Below are 22360 nucleotides of genomic sequence, written 5' to 3' on the forward strand. Positions count from 1 at the left end.
TTTGTAGAGCTAATGTCCATCCATCCATCCATTTTCTGATCTGCTTATCCTCACAAGGGTCACAAATCCCATGTGACTCCCCAGGGAACACTCACCAGACACATAACTATGAGAACTCTGCACTTACAATTGATAACTGAAAACAGCTTTTTGGCATCCAAATCCCTGAAATAAATTTTAGCAAATCATTATGATTATTTACTGTTCAAGCCATCTAGTTTTCACTTCACCCTGCAAAATCTGCACACACGAATAATATAATCCTACTCCTTAAGAACTATAAAGGAAAAAGTAAGGAGCAACAATAAGCCTAAATTTCAGAAGGAAAGTTTTTATTCCAAGAACAACAGCATTTTCACCTTCGAAAGAGAAACCCAGTATAGTATTGCAGATTTTTGTACATCAAAATTTCACAATTAGTGCATTTAATGGATTGACTCAAATGAAAAAAATATCATACAAGAAATTTTGAACATTCAGATTTTGCTGGTTGGGGCAGACAAAAAGATCAACTTTTTTAAGGGTATGAGATTGACAGCCCAGACTAACTACAGTTGTTTTGAATAGGTGATACTTTTCCTAGTTGGTAAACTTTTATGAAGACCAAATGAAAGTATGTTTGATGAATCCAGAGGGAAACTCTCATTTTACAACTTTTAGAACATTAAAAGCATATATTTGTAAAACTTGCCCCTACTAATGGATTGAAACAGTTCGAATAATATTCTGCCTTTGAATTAATCTGAGCTAAAAATCATTATTGATCAATAATAGTTTTTACAGATAAGGCTCTCATTTGGCTTTCCTTCAAGACGTTTCATTTACAGTACCTTGCCCAAGGGTGCCACGCAAGTCCAATGAAACATCACTTTATAAATAAATAAATAAATAAGACCAACATTAAACCCCCCCCCCCCTTCATCCCACTCATAGAGTATGTACACAAATACAGTCCTTTTAAGCCCAGTCAGTGTGTCAATTCCCTGCAATGTCTCCAGAGATGATATTTTTCTGAAAATATTTTGAGACATGAAATAAAAAGTAGTGTGTTGTTTCATAATTTTGTAGCTTTGTCCACAGGGCCCTGACGGAACAATTCTCTCTTTTTTTACTAAATAAAATGATGTTTATAACTACCGGTATATTTCCGGCTACTGTAGCCTATCGATCGATTATTTATGCAGAGACTTGTGTTACAGTCATTTGTTACCAATCAAATGTCATCACACTGCTGAAAGATACTTTGTATCACATGACACCAAGATCGATTATTTGGGAATGGAAATAGGGGTACTGTACGTCTTTCCACAATAAAAGCTGTTACAATGTAAAGATGCTCAATTTGCTCAAATACCGTAGGTTTTATTTTTCCTTGGGTGTTTTCTTAAGTTGTCAAAATAATAGAATTCAGGGACAAGAATTAACATGTAGCTAAACTGGGCAATAACCTTTGTAAATTTCAACATTCTTATTCAATTCCTGCAAATTAATTCACCATTAATAATGGCAATGTAGTGTTATGATTTTCTAACAGAAACATTCAAAACCTAACTTGTGAAAATATTGTAAGGCAAAGGGAACTGTCAAGGCATTTCACCACCCAAAATTGCATAGCTAAGGCAGCCCAGGACTTAGTACAGCCAATATTTACATTATATTCATTGCATTCTTATATACAAAGCCGAGCCCACATGCCTAAGCGGGCACCTACCCATTTATTTACACATTCATTTTCTACTATGCAACAGAAACCTGTACATGTGTGGATTCTTAAGTAGTTTGGTCGGAGGCAACAACTCCACATTTTTGTCAGTGAAAATGACAACAAAGCAATAGAACCTTCATTGACCCACAGACAATTATGAAAAAGTGCCAAAGAAAATCGAACCCATATATATTATGTAGAAACTGAGTCAAAAAAGACTTCCGGTTAGGAGAATTCTAGCAGTTTTTTAACTTGCAAGGCCGTGGCAAACCACAAGAGGGCACCGATTAAATTGACTAAGGTTTTGTGTTTGGAAAAAAATGCAGCTTTAAATCTCTGGCACTTGACCATACCCCTCCATGGGGCACATGGCAGCACATATGCGCTCTCTAACGCTCTGTAAAGTTTCAAGCAAAAACCACCTTATTATTGGCAAAAAGTTCCCCAAGCACACCTTAAAAATAATGACAGTAAAATACATGTTCAACACCATTCCTTTGGTAATAAATGATTTGGCTGGAGTGCAAAATAAAAGCAATGTGACATGCAATAAAACAGTCGATAGCTCAGTCCAAAGTATATGTATTTTTTTACACAGTAGTCAAAAGTAAGGACAACAGCCACTTGGTGTTATTCCCTACAGCTCTGTGCTACATGCAAGCTTCAGTGTCCAGGCTCCCTGACTTTCCAGGGAAGGTGCAATCCTTATTGCCCATGGCAGGAGAACAGGGTTGAGGATGAACCACATCAGTGATGGCCTGGTGTAAGGTGTTGCAAGTAGGACGGCGGGAGCTATGAGGGGAGAGGGGTGTCGTGTGGCAAGGTGAAAGAGTCTCATGAACATGGGCGTCTCTGAAGCTGACCAGTGTGGGGATTCGTGAGGGGTTGTTTAGTGTGGGGATTCGTGAGGGGTTGTTTGACGGGCCGTTGTCAGCGCGAGGCCTCATTCTGGTTGCAAGTTTGTGTTTGGAATTAAGGGCTATGCCGTCCAACTTCTTTTGTTCTTTGTTAGCGTGTAGTCCCTCTCCCCCTGCGTTGCCATTGGCCAGGGGAGAGGTTGACGGGGGAGATTCAGAGTGGGACTCGCTTAGGCTGAAGCACATTGAAGAGTTTTCACTGGAGGAGTCCTGAAAAGAGCAATCCTCGGATAGGGGCAGGGGGACAGGTGAGGGACAGGCCTTTGGAGGAGGGAGGTCATCACTACCATCGCTATTCTCCACATCATCTGGTAAGTTTGGCTGGTGAGTCTCCTGAGGAACATTTCCTTGTGAGTTTTTGTGCCATTCATTATCTTGTTGACACCCATGGTCTCCATTCATATTTTTACAGTGAACAGTTTGAGGCGCAACCTGATTCACCAGCCGGTTCGTGTTTCCAGGACAAGAAACGTGTGTTTTCTGTCCCATGTAGCTCGAGATGGCTGGGAGCTTTTTGAGACCAGTCCCATGCTCCTTCCAGTGTTCGGCCTCCCCTTGGCCAAAGTTGTGTCCGTAAAGTAAGTTCAAGGGGTCCTCTAAGGGAAAGTGACAGGGGTTAGCCCTTTTGGACTCCCCGAGGTCTGGCAGGGCTCTTATCTTTGCACCCACGTTCAGGGAGGAAGAGGAGGAGTTAGAGGACGAATAAGCAGAATCTGTGATATTAGAATCAGTGAGCACAGGTACTGAATGGGTTCTGGAACCATGCTGGCCCATTACTCTACTCGACCCTCCTCTGGCTTGTTGTGTGTTAGCCAAATACTCAGCCTCAAAGCTGCGATACAGGTCCTGCTCTCTCTGCGGGTCCAGGGTTGGCGGCATCTGGAACCCGGGGCCCAGTCCTTCCTCTTCAGGATGCTGATGGCCCAGACCAGACCAGGTTCTACTGAGGCCTCGTCCATTTGGTCGAGTGCTTTGGGATGACCGAGGCAGGTGGGCAGCATGACTGTGAGAATTCCGGGGCAAGGAATGAGGAGACCGCCGTCCTCCCGGAGTGACTGGGGGTAGCAGTCTACCCCTTCCTGCGGAGGGTAAGCGAGGGGGTCTGGGAGTGTTTATTGTCTTCTTACTAGGGCTGTTGTTGTTGTTGGTTTGTACTCCTTTAATGGGTGAGTTGGAGCATGAGGCTGACTGCCTCTTGGACAACACCCCACCTATCCTGGGAGACGATGGGGGCAATTTATTGCGAGAGTCCTCTCGTCTTTCTGCTGCTTGACTGGCGCCAGGCACTGGTATGGCTTCACTGGACCGTGTATGGCCGGGTACCTTACTCTGGCTGTGCGAACGGGGAGCATGTAGCCTTCTGGGACCTTCGTTACCAAGAGATCTGCCCCTTTCCGTCCGTGCACTTCGAACTCCATCAGGTGCTTGAGGTGGGTTAGGTTTCAATGCGGAAGCGAGCACTGAGCGTTCCCGAGACTGGCTGCGCGCACGGGGCAATGAGCTGCGCGGTGTGCTCTGATTTCCAGGCCTCTCAATCACATGCTTGCCCTCCTTACGATTGACAAGTAAGACAACCTCTTCACTAGAGCGGTGTGACGTCCCACTAAGAGAGAGACGTCCTCCTCCTCCTCCTCCTCTGGAGGACGCTGTGGAAGAGTCACTGTCTCCAGAGAGACGTCTGGTCATGGGCAACATTGTCTCCCTGTTCCTGAAACATGAGAAGGGGAGAGGCATTTACATTTCAAAAACACACAATATGTGATAACGATTCATATTTGTTTCATCATTATTTTCCCTGAGTCATCTTTCAAGGAAGCGACACAATCTGCATCACAGCAACTTTTCAAATGACAAATTTCACAAGGTCCCTAATAGAGCACGATTGGTGACAACCTGACTGAAGGGAGAATGTCCAACTGGCCCACGGCTCAGTGTTTCTCCGTACAGTGGGCTGTGACGGCCAGGGGGATTACAGTCAAGATGGGAACAAGTGAGAGGATTAGAACTAAACACACAGTCCTGCTACTTCTCAATTAGGCACTGTTCCACGGTAATGCACCAGTGGGACTATCCACTCTGACTGTACGATCAGCTCTTAATGTTCACTTAGAGGAGGAAGTAAGCAAAGGTTGATATGTAAAGACTGCGTTGTACTTGCAAGTGTCTGCACATACTGTACATCATCTGTAGTTATGTATATACCTGTTCATGATCAGAAACAGAGAAGTAACAAACCCAAAGTTGTTCTGATATTATAAATTGTTTATTTCCATTATGTTCTCATGTATTTGTTATTGAGTTTCAGTGGTGTACAATGCAGTCAATCTAATTGAGTCATTACATCATTGACGATTGCTTCAAAACACCAACTTAAACATTTCATAGGAAATGAACACATGTCCAAATTTGGTAATTTGTTGCAGAAAGCAAGCCCACCTGTTGACCTAGTTCCCCAGTTAGCTTTCAACAGTTGTCGAGGGATAGTGGGCTGATTACAATTTCTCTCGTCTGGAATCCAGCACCCACTCAGAGTTAATTTGAACGTTCTCTGGACTTGACATCTACCGAGTGTCATTTCTAAATACAGAACATTGGCCTTGTGCCAAAATAACCACGTCATTATGTCTAGAATGGTGCTTTCCCACTGATCTATGAGGAAAGTATGAATTGAACCAAATGTATTAGGCCTTAATTCTCTTTACAAGCAGCGGACAAGCGGCTGGCGGACAATGCTGCTAATCTGTCTTTGTCACTTCTGTTCAATCACGAACATGCAAATTCCGAAGCACATCAGAGTTTATTTGTTCGAGTCAGGCATGGGCTGAAATGATCTGGTCATCTTTCATGTTCACTTAAGTGAAGGAAATGGAGGAGAGTGACAAAGCGTTTAGAAAGAAGAGGATGCAGAAGAGCCTCTTATTGAATGTTCTCCACTAGACGGTGCTAAAGAGTGGTCGGGTGAGGCGGATTTATCAAGGCAACGTCACCTGAGATTAGATAAATCTGTTCTGGTCTAATCTAATCTGCTTCCTGGCATTTGCACTTGTTGTGCATACGTCAAATTCTTTTTTTCTCGGGCTGCCCTGCCAGGTGGTACAAAAGAACAAGTAGCAAAAGATAACCTGAGAGCGATTACTTCCGTATCATGAATGAACTTTCCTGCACACTTTGTAGACACGCACACTCACCTCAGCGGGTTGAAAGCTCGAGGTTCCGAGCGATCTCTGGGTGGCCGTGGAAGACCAGTACGCGGTTCCGGTTCAGTAGGGGCAGAGAAGTTCTGAGGGTGGCTTGGCCTTGTGGAAGCGTTTGAGGCACAAGGTGTGGATGAGGGCTCCAGCGTGCGTCTGTCGGGTGGTTTGTAAGGTGCCATGCCGTCGTTTCGCCAGTGTGGACCAGGACTTGTTGAGCGGGAAGAATGTGCACTTGAGGACTTACTCTGGCCTCCCTGACTTTGGCCACTGGCCTTGGCCTGATGGTACCGGTGGGCTACAGGGTGACAAGTGGATGGGGGTTTATTAACAGAAGCCTATCAAGGGCAACTAAATCAAGTTTTTGGATATCAAAAGGAGGAGTAAATATTTTGCTTACGGGACCGCGACCAAGATATGACTGAGGTTGTTAGCCATGCAACTCTGACTAAAAGTAATTCCAGCTTGCATCAGCTGGACAGAAGTCCATGATGTCACCATTTCAGAAACAGTTTGGACCTGCTTCTCACAAGTTATTGCAACGCTAAATTTCGGTATTTTCAGGTAGTGGTAGCGGTTAAAGCACATTTTCCTTTGCCAACCTGGATGAATGTGTTCATTTCTTGGCTAATGTCCAATGAGTCAGAGGTCAAAATGAAATAGAAGGCGGATACATAAAGCTGAATAACAGCAATGAATGGATCCATTAGGAATTTCCTCTCATGTGCGGCCCTTACGGTGTCCACACCTTGTCCGAACACAATTGGGGGTGATTTGTTTAGAACCTTAGATTCAAACCGAGCAAGATACTACAAATATTGCTGTTCGGTAAAGGAACTGACGGGCAAAAGCAAGTGAGCTCACCAAAGGCTGCACAGCGACATGGGTCATGCTTGTCCAAATAGTGTTCCAATGTGTCCCAGCCCCCTCCAACACGTACCATCACATGGGTACGAAGGACCTGAAGCGGAAAAAAAACCCAAAACAATGTTTCATCAGACAAACAAAGAATCACATCACCATATATGGAAATGTTAAACCGATGAATGTTTTTCATGTATTGCAGCACAACAGTCAATAGATTCTTCTACAAGGGGGACAGCTTGCCGAAAATGTTACATAACATCTAGATGCCCCCTCTTTCACCCTCCCCCCACATCTACCCCTTTCTCCTCCATCACGCCCAGCTGCCGTCATTAAGAGGGCTGTTCATTGCCATGCCAACTCACAGTTAAACCTAAAAAGGTAGCATAATAAAGAGCCGTTGCGTTGTAAAGACGTTCATTTTGGCCTTTTGCATTCGTCTGGTTTGATATTCCCTCAGAGGGTAGCCTGGTGAAATTAGCATGGTAACAACTCACCCCTGCTGTCCTCTCTGGGAATTTAGTTGTCAGAGAGTGGAGCGGGGAAATGAGGGTGGTTGTCCCTAACAGAGGGGGGGTCATGGATATGTCACTTTCTACTCTCCTCTGCTCTCTGAGGCACACACATCCACAAGATCACAGTGAAGAGCCGCACTCCCTCCAGTCAGAAGCTGTCCTCACTGAAGCAACACACTCTGCCTGATGTGATGCACCGCCTCGCCTTGTGTTGTGTAATAGGTGCTGCCAGCCACATGTTTTAAAAGGTCGTACCTTGGTCTCCGAGGCCGGCCGGGCCTGCGACAATCCATCAGGGTACATCTCTTTATCCTGGCACAAAATTTATTTCGGGCTCATCACACGTGGCGTAGCATCTAATCACCCAGACCCAAATCGTGGTCAGGGAGAGGCCACAGACATGGGATGTGCGCGCCTCCGTCTGACCCCACCTTCTCTATAATACGTTTTCCCGTCAATCCACTAGTCTCTTCATCTGGCTCACTCTGCTCCCCTCCTGCATGATGATGCGTCAAAACAGCTGATCTGCTTATCTTTGTCAGAGCATAAACTGCTTACTCTTAAGTGACCTGGCTTCAGGCTGTTGACAGCGTCACTGGTTGTCTGATACTGCTACCTAAGAACAGTTTAGAGACTTTCTCAGATTTTGATGTGAACAGTAGTCTAGTACATATACTACAGTTATTATTTCTCTTTTGGTAGATGTTAAGAATACACATGAACACAGTGGAATGGCCCAAAGGTCATAAAATTTGAAATAAATTATTAGTGTTCGTTATTTTCACAACATGTTATCTTAATAGTCACATGAAAGGCACTGGGACCCCAAGGCCCTGTGGCCAGGATAAGCGGTATAGAAGATGGATGGGTTTGTTTTTAACTTAATTGTTGGACACATAAGTATTTCAATGTGTATTTTTATTTAGAGTGTAAATTGCATTTAGACTTGCTTGATATTTGAATGTCACATGCAAAAAAAATAAATAAAAAATGCTTGTGCAGGAGAACCTTAAGGAAGTCAAGCTTTTACGAGGGCAATGCTTTAACTTTGGAGCAGATTACACCACGTGCTCTAAAATATAAATTCATAGTGTTGAAAAATCAAATCAAGTTCTCGAATTTTAACAAACTGTGTACAACGTAGGTTTAATGTTAATTTTAATTTTAGTTGATTGTTTGCTTTTTCCTTCTTTTTTGTTTCCAAGGTTAAGAATGACATTAACTCGCAATGAAAAGGCATTTTGCATGTTAGAATATGCACATGCACAGGCAAATAAGAATGTGCAGTGTGCATTTTCGATTACATTTCTGAAAAATACAGCAACTGTAAAGCATATTTAGACATGGCACAAAAACACATACCAAACATTTGTGAGGCTTTGTGGATTAGTTTTAAAATCTACATCTATGTGAATATGCTGTTGGAATTTGGAGAATTTATTTAATTTTGTTTACCTAGGACACGTACTTACATAATCGTAATTCAAATGATGTCACTTTTGATAAAATATATACAGAGTGTATTATCTTCCCATAAAACCAATCAGTGCAGATCACTTAAAACTAAAGTGCCAGGAAAAAAAATGATTTGAGAGACTAAGTGATGCAACAGTCAGTCGTTCTGAAACCAGCATCTGAGCAGATTTACAGTGTGCCATGCCAAAGCTTCTATTACATGATTCAACAAAACACTCTTTGTGTCCAGTTGCAATTGTAAGCATATGCAGTCCCTTTGTTTCATTTTGTGAAAAAATCTTATGCCATATATTCATTTCCAGATCCCACAAGCTGGCCAAAAAGATGCTCAAGGACCATCTTCCACTTTCCATTGCTGGCTCAGCTGCTGAGCCTCGAGACACTCAAACCCTGTTTCTATAGCAACAGCATCTTAATAAATGCACATGTTCAAACAATGATCTCTCTCATTTTGTTGATCAAATCCTATATTCATGACTGAAAGCATCCCTTTCTCAGGAAAAGTGGCCTCCCTCAAGGCAAAGAAACATTATGAACTACCCCTCTGTCCTAATGGCTCAGTTGCCCATTTGCTTTATCTGTTTCATGGCCTTTTTCAGCCCCAACACCCTTGACAAAGCTTTAGCTGCTGAATAGTTTTGTTTTGTTTTTTTTGGCGATCAAGGCGGCCACAGCTTCCTCTGCTCAGTAGAATAAAAGAGGCGTGTTGGCCTCACTTGTATGGCTGTTCAGGCATATGCATAATCACTGCCATCCTCCGAGAGGAACTGGGAGAGGGCGGAGACAGTGTGAACAGAACTAATCTGACAAGTGAAACGCTCCCAGAATGGCAGATGAGCACACAGAAAATCACACGCACACCCCAACAATGCACTTCTGAATAAAGAGTGGCAACACGGCATCACTTTTTGTTTACTCACATGCCATCAACACATCTGACTAATATGGCAGTTCTGGTAATTCATGTAAGTATCATAAAATACACAGTAGGTGTGCATTCGTCTGAGAGAATTACAGCAAAACACGACTGACATAGCCATTCACAATATTAGGTACCTTTCAACAGGATCTGATGAAAGAAGTTTCAATTATTCTACACTTACAAAGATGCACAAAGAGGACTTTAAGAGTTTAACATGATTCACTTTGCAGTTACATTTGCAGGGCATGGTGAAGAACTGCAAAGTGTTTGTAGCTCCGTGTAGCAAAAGAATTCTGTGAAAAAAAAGGTCATCTGTGATACAGATGATTCAAAATGCATCATAAACTGCACAGATGTGGCTAATCAAGTGTCCGAAGAAGAATAATACATGTTAAATCTAAATCTTGAAAGCACTGAGAGACAGGACTTTTTATTTATCAAATTCCACAACATGAACTATTGACAAAGTGGAACCACTCAGTGAAATGTGTATCGACGTTGACAGTGGAGCAGATCGAGCCTGTAGATGTTCACAATTTGGTACACCATCCCATTAATCTGCCAGGGGCACCATATAGGTAAGCGAGACCGAATCAATACTGCCCAGCAGTCTCCCCACCCAGTCCTGTGAGGTTTGATGCGGGTATAGTGGCAACTCCTTATCTGAAACTGAGACAAACAGTGGTGCCTGCACAAAAATACTGCCGAGATAAAGGCCAATGCAGGAAATGACCTAAATCTCTATTTGTGTCTCAGTGGGAAAAAGTGCAGTTCTGGGAGTGGGCCAGAAAACTGTTTTCAAAACAGTCAGCACAGTGTGCAATTGCAGTGCTTACAGTCGAACCCCCAAGTTTCAAACACTGTCTTTAAATTGACTGAAAAACTCAAGAGGTTGAAGCATCATCATGCTTGGCACCATGCGAGAGAGACGTCAGACTGGAGGACTGTTTTTTAAATTTTATTTATTGTTGGTACCAATGATGTCGAGAAAAAGAGCTGGAAATCTTGTTGCGATAAAGCAGTATAGTGAAGTTCGGTATAGAAACAAACATGGAGCATATCGGTCCTGGTTGATCAGGACAATATGATGAATATGATAAATCGATCATGAAAGAACAATCGAATGTGCAAATGAAATTCAATCTCGTCTTTATATGAAGAGACTCACCTGACAGGCACACACTCACTTATTGTAAATTGTCATTGAGGTCAAAGTCTAAGCTGAAGCTCAGAGGGGATGGAGCTATTTCTATTGCTGGCCTGATCCCAAACTATGGAATGACCTCCCAGGGCACATCAGTTGCTGTTCGTTTTTAAACATACCTTCAAAAAGAATTTTATAACAAACTTCAACACAGCATGAGACTCTGCCCTCGTTTTAAGGTGATTTTTTTTTTTTTAAACATGATGTATTGCTTCTAAACTACTCACGTCAATTGTCTTATGCTTTATGTTCATGTTGTATTTTATATTCATGTACAGCACTTTGTATCTAAAGTGCCCTAGAAATAAAACGAAGTTGATTTGAGAGAGTGGTTTCTTTATTTTTCCACTTTTGTGACGGCTAAGAGAGTGAAAATTGCATACATGAAGTCATGTGAATACAGAAAGCCTTCCTTCCCGCTACGTAGTGTGACATTGATTTTGTTTTTGTTTGATGAAGATTTAATATACCCTACGTAACCACTTTTTTTGGGTGACATTTGAGAATGGTGAAAAAATCTTTGTAAGGTCAATAAAGGTTCTAGGATGACATTTTGAACCCAGAGGAATTGCATTTCTAAATGGGAAAGCTGTTTCCAAAATGTGACCAAATCGGAGGTTGATCGTCATTTCGGACTAAATTGTGTTTGACCTCAGAGGTTCCACTGTACTGTGATGATGCTCTCAGACTGTGATGTCAAAGAAGAAAGGAAAAAAAAAAAGCAGCTTTGCTCTTAACATGCTGAGACAGCCCTCTGTTATTCCTCCAACATACGACTTGATTTATTGAAGCTACCACCGTATGTTACGATGCAATTACAGCAGACCTCAAAAGGACACAGTAATAATTTTCAACGATGGGACAAATGCAGCTGATTACATCAGCAGCCTTATTGACTTGAAGCTTATGCAGAATGTGTGCGACAATCGAGCTCAAGTAGCTTAAGGACTCAAAGCGATTCAATATCCCCAGAGTCACCATTTTAACTGAACCCTTTTACTAACATATAATCAAGTGTCATTATATTTGAAGCCGAGGAAAGTTGATGGACGTACCCTTATGAAGATCAGCGCACTGGAGTCTCCCACTTTGTACTTGCCCTCTGACACCTTGATCATAGGAAACTGAGCTGGACAGGAACACCGGCCCAGAATCTCACGGACCTGAGAGGAACAAAACACAACACTCATTAAGGAACAGCTCCATTGACCTCTTCCTATTCCACACGTCTGCGAAGCCGAGATGAGGTCATGCTGAGTCACATATCTGTAATTGTGACCTTTGCAGAGAGAAATGTCAGCTACACAATAAGTATGCATTATGTACGTTTGGCGTGTGTGTCATTTTCCTTTCCAAGTCCACTCTTAGGATCTCCTAGGTGATAGAGTGCTCCACCCATTTCTCTTGCCACATTAGAAGCACTTCCTTGACTTATTTCTCCAGATTACTTCGGTTAAAAATAAATATGCCAACATAGCGATGAATACACTCTGTCCTATGTGACATTGTTTCTGGCAGTGGCAACATCGGGCGATGGTAGGGAAGGAGCCCACAAACCAGAGCAGGAGCAGATGGGGGAGGTGGTGGTGGTGATGATGTCAGCAGGCCAGCGCCGCCAGCTGGATTTTGAATTGCGATCACAAGCCAGCGCCCTTGCTGTGGTTGGGGCTGCTTATTAGGCAACTGGAGTCAGACACGACTGCAGGGTGGAGCCAGATCTGCCTGCGCTATACAGCCCTGAGCTCTCTCAGGATTGGACAACTCACATCTTGTTCTTGGCATGTTTCAAACAAGTGTGCTGGAACTTCTTGGTTGACAGAACATCAAGAACCCAACTCCAAAAACTTTTACGTCATTATGTGCCAAATACCAAAGCACAATTCATGAGAGTTGCAATAACTTATAATGTTAATAATAAGAAGCAATCAACAAAATCTGTGGGTATAATTTGATTCGAGAGGTGATGTGAGGTAAGGAGACTGACTTTCAAATAAGAGAGCAGCATTTACTTCTTTTTCGTACTTGTGTGACAAGTAAAAAGTACATTCTCAGAAAAAAAAAAAAAAGGTTGAATGAACTAAAAATTTTAAGGCAACAAGTTTCAATAAAATTTAAAGTTGGGCAAGTCAACAAAATATTTTAACTTTTGCTGTCGTGACCATAGTTTTTTTTCCACATTTCACAACAAAGAATTCCTCATATTTTCCTCCTAACTTAAGAGATACAAGTCAAAACAACTCAACTAACTTGCTTGCTCTGTTGTGCTAACACCATTGCCATAAATGTCAATACTTAAAATTTTAAAGTTCTTCCAACTTAAATTACCATTTTTGCCTCGCCAAATAAGATGTGTTTTTTTTTTTTTACAGGGTATTAGTTGCATTTGTAAAAAGACTTACGAGGGCCTTTGCATTACACCTTCGCAAAGTGTGGACACAGGAGCCAATGATTGAAAGTAGATGAGATTATGCTTCAATTCAGACGCTATAATCATGTCAACAGCTCCCATCTTTTCGACAGTCGGGGCTGCACTACACAAGGCATACGGGATGAAAGAAGTGTCGCCTTCACCTAGTGTGTTGAGAAGATTCTCATTTCCTTTGGGGCGGCCGGCCTCTTGCCAATTAAATGGGTGGAATCGCAGCTGGGATGCGGACTGCCACCTGGCTCAGTCACCTCTTGACTTGCTGTGTTTTGTTTGCTTACATTGCTGCAGTGTATGCATGTGCCTGCCCTCTTTCTGTCTGCTCTGTCACTGCGATTTTCAATTTGTGAGTGGCCCTGTTTGGAAAAACCCCAGCCTGTGAGTTAATGGAACCATTGCCATGGAAACAGACACACACACACACACACACACGCACACGCACACGCACACGCACACGCACACGCACACGCACACGCACACGCACACAGGCCTTTTCAATGGTTCCGTTTGCCATATTTTTTTTCATTCTTTGCCCTCAGCTGTTCAGCTTCATGAGGTCACCTATTTTATTCCAAAGAAGCCCCTGCCATGTGTTCAAGTATTTTTCTCTTCAAAATGAAATGTGTGCTCTTCCCAAGCCGTCGCTCGCCTGGCAATTCATGCACACACAAGGTACACTCAACGTCTTACACACCACAACCAGAGAGAGGGGGAGGAGAAAGACAAGGTCAGGCAAGAAATATTGGGAAGAGGCGCCTGAAGGCGGTGAGAAACGGATGGATGAATTATAAATGGAGGCTGGTCACATGAGATGCTTGGAGTAGGATGTGCAGATGTTCAAAAGCAAGAAAAAAAAGAGAGGGAAAAAGTGAACGATCCACAACATGCTGCCTACTATCCTAAGTTAGGAATGTCGAGATTCAAAAATAGAGTAACAAGCCTTTTATTTTATTTATTTATCTATTTATTTATTTTATGAAGAGATTGCTCTGACGGCCATTTTGGTTTTAGTTACGGTTGAACTGGAATTACGTGTCATGTCGGTGACAAGTTCTATCTGGAGTGTTTGCATTAAAACGGTTTCATTCCTTGCCTTCCTGACCTGCAAGCACATGAAGGAGCATTTGTGGAAGAGATAGACTGATACTGAGGGCTGAGCCTTCCCCTCGGGGACGGTGAACAGGGGAAATGGGAGGAGAAGGAATCAAGATTTTACATGCCATTTCCCATTTTCGTCACATGTGTACGGCTCTATTTTACTCTGAGACTTCTGGACAAATAAGATCAGGAGTCAACAATCTATGTTGGCTTAGTGCTTTTGACAAACATAGGTGTGCTTGCGTGCAAGAACACGAGCTCATCATGGGATTGTTATGCAAGAGATAATTATTACCAAACTTCAACGATAAAAAAGTAGAGATTATGGAAACTCCCTAGATAGGAATTTACAGGAACGGTTTCTATTATTTGATGTCTGTGAGTCAATCATAGGGAGAGACAGAACACTCTGTGTTTTCACAGGAAATTCAAATTGTGATGACGTGGCACTTTTAAAAAGTGAAAAGGATTAAAATGTATTATCTCCATGAATGGAAATTCCTACATGGAAACCACGCCATACCTACTTCACAGGGGGGTCCTTTTTGGAACTCGTGCGGGACTTCCAATCACATTCACGTCTTGCATGGAACTATTGATATGGCAACCTGTGAATTTTCATAATGCCAATAACTGTGTGACAATTGCTGGTGGCCAATGTCTACATTTGAATTGGAGTTTTTGTTTTTGTTTTCTTATGCTGCGCCAGTAAGGAAAAGTTGGACAACTTAAATGCTGGTTAAAAAAAAAAAATCTAATTGGATATCAAGGGAGAAACATTGTAATATGGAATAGTAATAGATTAGGATCCCACAATAAATAATTATGACAATAATGCTACTGTATATGCTACATGAAGGATACCGCCCCTATTTAGATCCCACCGTCCATGAATTATTTTATTTTAGCGTAGCCTAGTTTACAAAGACTTGGTGTAAAATATTTCTTGCCTCAAAACTAATCAGTACTTCATGTACCTAGCCAATGCAGTGCAATGAATAATATTTAATGGGAAGCAAAATGGTGAATTTTTAACATTTGCATACTTGACTGAAGAGGTGGTGTTTATCTTCACATGTAACTGGTTGAACAGACACTTCTAACCCCAAAGCAACAAGTTACATATTACTTTCCTCTGTCAGCTGCAGTGTGATCTTATCCAAGCTGAATTTTTTATTTCACCGCCAAGCTGTAGCAATCAAGTGATCAATGACCATTTATTTCTCAACATGCCCAGAAAATTTTCCGATATTAAATCAAATTAGTGGAATCTATGGTGAATGTTTCCACATACAAAGTCAGACTGGAGCAATCAATGGGGTCATTCTGTGCAATGGCCACCTGAGACCTCCTTGAAGACGCTGCAGGCAGGCGCAGAAAATAACCACACGCGGACAGAAGCCCGCTCAGATCAACGCGCAATTAAACACCAATCATACGGACAAGCAGCCGATATCATGAACCAGTTTTATAAGGAGCCATAAAACAGACGACATGCCATTTAAGTCGGCTGTTTCTCACTACCAGGAGGACGGACACCTTGGGCTATGTGCAAAGTCCCCAGGGGAAAGAACCCTAAAACGGGTGACACCTGACAGCCATGAGAGCATGTGACAATGAAAGACAGAAGCAATGAGTGGAGCCACGCTCTCTACTCAGCAAAGCGTGTGACCCAATGCAGGGCAGGAATGACCTACTTTTCTTGCGCTCTACTGTAGCTCTTCTTCTCAGAGCAGCATCGACTGCAGTCAGGTTTAGCCGAGTGTACAGTAAAGTCACTCGGGGGGGACCCGCTCTTTTGTCGACCAAGCTTTTTGTTTTTGGATTTCCTCAATGCATGAGTTGGAGCATGTGATAAATAACGCCCATAAAAGGCTCCGATGTATCCCCTCATCTTTCCCCCCCTGACCTCTGCTCTCATCTCCAATCCAAACAAAGACTTTGATTGAAATGACAGCATTTAGTTACCGCGCTGTCAGCAGTGACAGTCTATTCATTTACCACAAGACATACTGTACTGTTTCTTAGCTCTATCTGGCAACGAGAGGTGGGGGGGATGGGAATGTAAGAACTACAGCTGAAGCCTCGGGTGAGGAAAACGATGAACCAGTTGGAAATATGGCAAAAAGGATGCCGCTTTGTCTTCAGATTATGTACGCACAGCACATTGATGCCGACATGGGGAACAATATGAATGAATGTCCATTAGAGACAGGGGGCTGAATGCTTTTAATTACAGTAAAGGCATTGCACTGCCTATAGGAGCAGTTCATGGCCTAACAGCAACCTAGAAAATATACAATGCTGAAATGCATACAGTGCAATGTATATAAAGTTGGAGTCGCTGTCATAATCCCTCTCTAGTGGAGATATGATCAAATCCCCTCAAGCAGAGGATAAACATGATATGGACATATAGATGAGTGACAAAGTCAAAGAGGAAACTCTTTAAATGAATGCATGTGACGATCAATTGTTTTTATGAGTATTCCAATGATGTCACTCCCATTCTATTGCCTTGACAGAACTACTGACGCACGCGCCCCTGACTCAAGTTCTGATGAAGGAAATGAGTGCCTGGTTACTTCCCTAACTTTAAGTGTAAAGAGGTCCCACGCTGAGATGAGTAAGGGCAAAGTCGTCAATGTATCACCGAAGAACAACAATGGTGAAAATGCGCAAGTGGCAGGAACCAAGAAAGTAAACCGGACATGCCCTAGCTTTGCAAACATGACGCCAGGCTGTGTATCAACTGTTTGCTTTTTAGGAAACTGAAGCAGCTCTAACTCTCATAAGTGAATATTTAGTAGATATTAACACTTAAAAAAGGAATTCTAATCCTGACAGTGATGTACTTGTTTCTCTTTGTCTCTCATGGGAATCAGCAATCTGAAGGTATTAGATGACATTTCATCCGTAGCGAATGCAGATATTAATAGAGAGATCGAAAATGCTGTATTATTAGAAATCAATGGCTTAAGGGAAGCAAAAGGAAGTCATTAAGGACGGAGGGAAATGCTATCTATACTGTATGATGCAGCAACTTGTCATCATGGAGAGCAGAAGCCACACAGTCTGCTCCAACAGCTGCGGACCAATAAAATTAAACCCTGCAACTTTCCCTTCTTCTCTGACAGACATAACTAAACGTAATGTGGTTTCCAGTAATTATGGAACACTAATCTCGAGGCAGGCTGTGACATATAACACAAATAACAAACGAAAGCCCACCCTCCCAAACAGTCTGCAGGATAAATTTGTGAGCCCATCAAAACAACAAATGGATGCTCGAAGATGACCATAATGCATGCATGAGGCATTTCCTGAACTGCCTCATGCATTTCAAACACACTTCAGTCTTGCTTACGCAAGTACCTTTTCAAATGTTTCACATTTCGACGACGCTAACAAACGATGGTATTACAGGGCGACTATGAAGAGACAACCGAAACTATCGTAATATGTGTATCGGGCCAGTAGTTAGCGATACAAGAAATTATAATCAAATAGATTTGATGTGTTTTTAACTTCACCGAGATTACAGCATAATGTTACATCATTTTTATTTAGTTGTGACATACTCATATATACTCAGAGTGAACATTTGCACATGTTCTGTATTTACAGAATTTACAAAACATTTTCAAAAACTTCCAGGCTAGGGGCTCCATAATGCCATTGCCATGAAAACATGATTTTTCTTTTCTTTTTATTCACTTGTAGTTGGAGACAAATGCGTATGCAGTATGCGTATTGAACAGTTATGAAATTGGTCAGAATAAACTTATGAGGCTCTATTATTGTGCTCAGCTCAAATCTAGTGCAAAATGCAGTCTTACTGTGTGCATTTGCGGAGTTTTCTTTCTTGCACAGGTGGAAGAGAGCATTTGCGCCATTGTGCGCCATTGTATGATGTAACGGAGATGACTCCCTTTCAAATAAGGGCAGTCGAGGCGCACACAGTCCTTGATATTGTGCAAAGTGTATTTATACAGGTAAACTGCAAGATCTCCCCTTGCGAATTATGTTGTCAGCATAGTCTACCAAATTTACAAACATGCTTAACTTGACTTTCCCCGGCACAAAAATGAAGATGCGCCCATTATTACACTGAGCGGACGTGTGCCTGTCTACAAAAATAGCGCCCATGGTGTTCAACACATAAGCAGTTCAATTTCAATGAGATAGACTTCGTAGTTTTCAAAATAAAGGCTTTGAAAATTATGTCAATTTTTACGATTCGCCGAGGAATGAGAGGCGATGCACCATTCCAAAGGTTAAAAATGAAAAAAAAAAAATTATTATTCACTGCTGTACAAAATGCAGTTCTGCTGCCAAGTAAAATAAAGACAATTTAGGGACCACCAGATTGGTTACCTGTATGGTACCGTCCCACCCCTAGTGTATAATCACTTTAGTTAGGACCGGTGATGTTTGTCCACACCCAAGTTCCATTGCTGTGTTCACAACGGATGAACCGCCTCAAGTGGGAATACAAAATAGGAATAAGCCTGTATAATTAAAACAAAGTAATGTGTGCTTCTGTGAAAGCAACGGGGTGAATAAAGCCAAACACTTCTCCAAAAAAGACTTTGTTTGAATACCAAAATAAGAAAGACAGGCACCTTTTGTCCTAAAAGTGCAGTTGTATAATGCTCAGTCATATGAGTGTGTACACAGTCTGGACACATCCTCCTCCACAAGCTCACAAAGTCTGTCCGCAGAGGTCATGTCAGGAGCGCTCTGCTCTGCTGTTTTAGCAGCATGACTGTCGAGTCCCCTCCTTCTTCCCTCAAAACCTCTTCTCCGCTGTCATCTTTTTAGTGTCAAAGAGACACATTGTTCAGCTCGTCAATGCGCAAACATCATCTTCGCCCTCAAGCGTATGTGCTGCTGCGCTGTCTGCCTGCTCATTAGCTTTGCCTCTTCACGAGATCTTTGCCTATCTCACGTGTGTGCCCCGGGAAGAGGTCAACGGGTTTAACCGCAATGACAATAAGGGAAATGCCATTGAAGCAAATACATTTTGTACACATCAACTATAGGGAAATAAGTGGACATAAAAAAAAAAAGAAACTTCCCGATTCGCGAATGGCATTGAAGGTTTGTGTCTCGAAGAGATGATTACAACTGACAACTAACAAATGAACTTTGTCCGCATCTCTCTTGCGTGAGTTTTGGCGTCACAGACACGCAAACCCTTCAGGTGAGAAGGAATGCAATGTTTCTCTCACACGACCATAACACAAAAAACACTGACACGCTACCCAACGTGCTCGGATATGCTCCACTTGTCACATGTTTCTGTGGTAGAAAAACACTCACTCGAAACAACATTAGGTACACCAATACTGTCTCATGAGATCGGAGTCAGCAGGTCTAGAGATTAAATTCCGCCACAATTGATCTTTTACTCCACTGTCTGTGACAATGAGTAAACTTTCAATATGTTTTAACTCAATAGAAGGTACACTTGCACAATCTGGGGATTGGTCACGCACACAAGATTTAAAACTAAAGACATCGGGCCCTATTTTTGTGTCCAGCGCAAAGTGCACTCTAACTGTGCACATGGGTGGAGTTTTCTTTTTGGGGAATAAATTGCTAGACTAGCGCAAATAGAAGAGGGTGTTTGCGCCATTGTGGGAGGTAACAGAGCTGACTCCCCGGCCAACTGAAGCGGCTCCCCTCATTCCCTTTAAATTGAGCGTAGAAAGAGCTAAGCAGTCGCCGTTGCATATAGATACAGGAGATTGGCACATGCAAAGTACATTTTTAAGGACCTGCAAGCAGATATCCACTTCCGGATGATGTAAAGTTGGCTGCTGTGGATGGAGACTTGGAGACTGCCTTCCACCCCCACGGGTCTGTGTTCGACCCTTTGTGCACAGTATACTCCTCATGAAGGGCAAAGGGATGTAGATTTGTGTGGTAGCTTTTCAGCAATCTGCAAAATTTAATGTGTCTATACTCGAGAATAATTTTGTAGTACAACAAAAACTGGGAAGTGATTGCTACATGACAGTGTCAATCAAGCTGAGCAATATTTCAAAAAAATTTTACACCAGAGGGCCAGAGGGGGGTGGGAGGGGGGGGACTCTAAAGCAATAACAGTGTACGTACTCCATATTTCTTGCTACAGGCATCTATTCCTTTCATTTTGGCAGAAAATCTATATCTACATTGGAAATTTTCTTGACTTTAACGGATACTATAAGCATTTATTTTCACCAAATCTCTTCTTCACATAAACTGAACAATTGTTGTATTTTAAAATATGTTTGAAACTGATTTCCATGCATGACTTCTGAATTGTTGAAATGTTATTATTGAAAAAAGATTTACTGTTTTTTATTCTAGCACATTGGGTTTTTGAAATCTTTTCATTGTTCTTTTTTTTTATTTTGACCGACAAACGTTTGTGCAATAGAGTTTACCATTCGCTGTAAATTACAGCTGTGAGGTTTCAGAAAAAAAAATCCACCCGACAGAACCAAACTCTTAAATTATCAATGTAACATTTATTATTATACGAAATATTATGTTATTGTTATTATATCCGTTTATGATTATGAAAACCTGATGTGCGAGAGAAGAAAATGAGGGCAGATTCAGAATCAGTGCACATAAAAAAATACCTACAAAAGTTTACTTGTGTCGCTGATTAAAATATTTTGCAAAAATTTGTTGACCAGCGTAATAATCTCCAAGATGATTTTTAACTCAACTCAACTGTATTTATAGAGCACTTTAAAACAACCACCGCTGTATACAAAATGTTGTACATGGAGCAAATATCATATATACAACAATAAATGAATAGTAGAACGCACAAAGCAGTAAAACTAAGATCATGCTGAGTCAAAAGCCAAAGAAAACAAAGAGTTTTGAGACGAGTTTTAAAGATGGGCAACGAGGGGGCTTGCCGAATGTTCAGTAGGAGGTCATTACAAAGAGTTTAAGGACTTCATGTAGCTCGGGAAAATAGGAAGATTTTACCAAATTCAAACCTTTTAGTGGATAAATATACAAATCTTGCAAATATGCAAACGTGTGTGTGCGCGCGCGCGTGTGTGTGTGTGTGTGTGTGTGTGTGTGTGTGTGTGTGTGTGTGTGTGTGTGTGTGTGTGTGTGTAGGGGAAGGGTGGGGGGCATGAATGGGTTACTGGGTGGGAATGACTATAAACGCGCCCCTGGCGACTTACCAACTCGTCCAAATTCCTCATGTCACACAAAACTCTCTTCTGGGGCCACGTGAAAGGTTCCGGCTCGGGCTCGTCCTCTACACTGTGGTTGCTCTCTCTGCGTCCGAAGCACCTGCCGGGTGGACTCTGTACCTCCGGCTCTCGCTCTCGGGGGTCCATCTGCAGGCCGCCCTGCTGGTCTCGGATCTCCTCCTCGATCTCCTCCTCCAGCTGGATGAGCATGGGGGCCAGCATGCCGAACTTGGCGCCGCGACGCGCCACCTCGAGCAGGCACAGCACAAAATTCTTCTCGTTGCATCTCTCCACCAGGTCGTTGGTCTCGAACATGAGCACGTCCTTGATCCACAGCTCCTGACGACACCAGCTGATGAAATTGGACACGTTGTCCCGAGCCAAGAAAGAACCCGCGCTGACGTTGCGGGACTGGAAGACAACGTCTTTGCGAGGCAGCTTCATGGACTGGGCCGCCTCGGGGTACCCCAACTGGAAGTCTTGTGCAGCTCGGTTGACGTTGTTGGCGTGCCGACACAGGGCGCAGCCCGTCTCCAGACCATCCACGAAGGTGTCTGCGCTCAGGTCCAGGTCGTAGAGGGTGTTCAGCCATTCCGCCAGGTCCTCCTTCATGGCGTAAAGGTACTCTTCGCTGGATTTAAAGGGCCGGATGCTCTTGGAGGCGGCGGACTGGATGTTGCTCTGATCGGCCATATTGTCGGATTATGTATCGATAAAAGTCTCACTTGATTCCAGGTCTCCTCATTGCGCAACCGCGCTCCAAATCCTCATCTGCAAAATAAAGCCCAGTAAGCGTGTGGACGCACCCATGCCGGCGTGCATGTGC

At 42.7% G+C, this 22360-nt stretch overlaps 1 protein-coding gene across 1 annotated transcript; it reads right to left on the reverse strand.

Moving 5' to 3' along the window:
* Positions 1 to 311: 311 nt before the first annotated feature.
* On the reverse strand, positions 312 to 22271 carry gas2l1 (growth arrest-specific 2 like 1). Its single transcript, XM_019860952.1, has 5 exons — positions 21523 to 22271; positions 11850 to 11957; positions 6678 to 6774; positions 5811 to 6111; positions 312 to 4330 (listed from the first exon to the last, which is right to left on the reverse strand). The coding sequence occupies exons 1-5, from the start codon at positions 22225 to 22227 to the stop codon at positions 2356 to 2358; spliced, it is 3186 nt and encodes a 1061-aa protein (XP_019716511.1). The 5' UTR covers positions 22228 to 22271; the 3' UTR covers positions 312 to 2355.
* Between the last annotated feature and the right edge of the window lie 89 nt (positions 22272 to 22360).

This window comes from Hippocampus comes, unplaced genomic scaffold, assembly GCF_001891065.2.
Source record: "Hippocampus comes isolate QL1 unplaced genomic scaffold, H_comes_QL1_v1.1 scaffold147, whole genome shotgun sequence".
Taxonomy (NCBI): Eukaryota; Metazoa; Chordata; class Actinopteri; order Syngnathiformes; family Syngnathidae; genus Hippocampus; species Hippocampus comes.

What these genes read in the sequence shown, in the direction of transcription:
- gas2l1 (XM_019860952.1), bottom strand. Translation starts at nt 22,227, where the DNA reads ATGGCCGATCAGAGCAACATCCAGTCCGCCGCCTCCAAGAGCATCCGG. An exon ending in GTGCGCTGATCTTCATAAGG is followed by an intron (nt 6,775 to 11,849) that starts GTACGTCCATCA and finishes TTTCCGCTTCAG; the next exon opens with GTCCTTCGTACCCATGTGAT. An exon ending in CGAGCTTTCAACCCGCTGAG is followed by an intron (nt 4,331 to 5,810) that starts GTGAGTGTGCGT and finishes CTCATGTTTCAG; the next exon opens with GAACAGGGAGACAATGTTGC.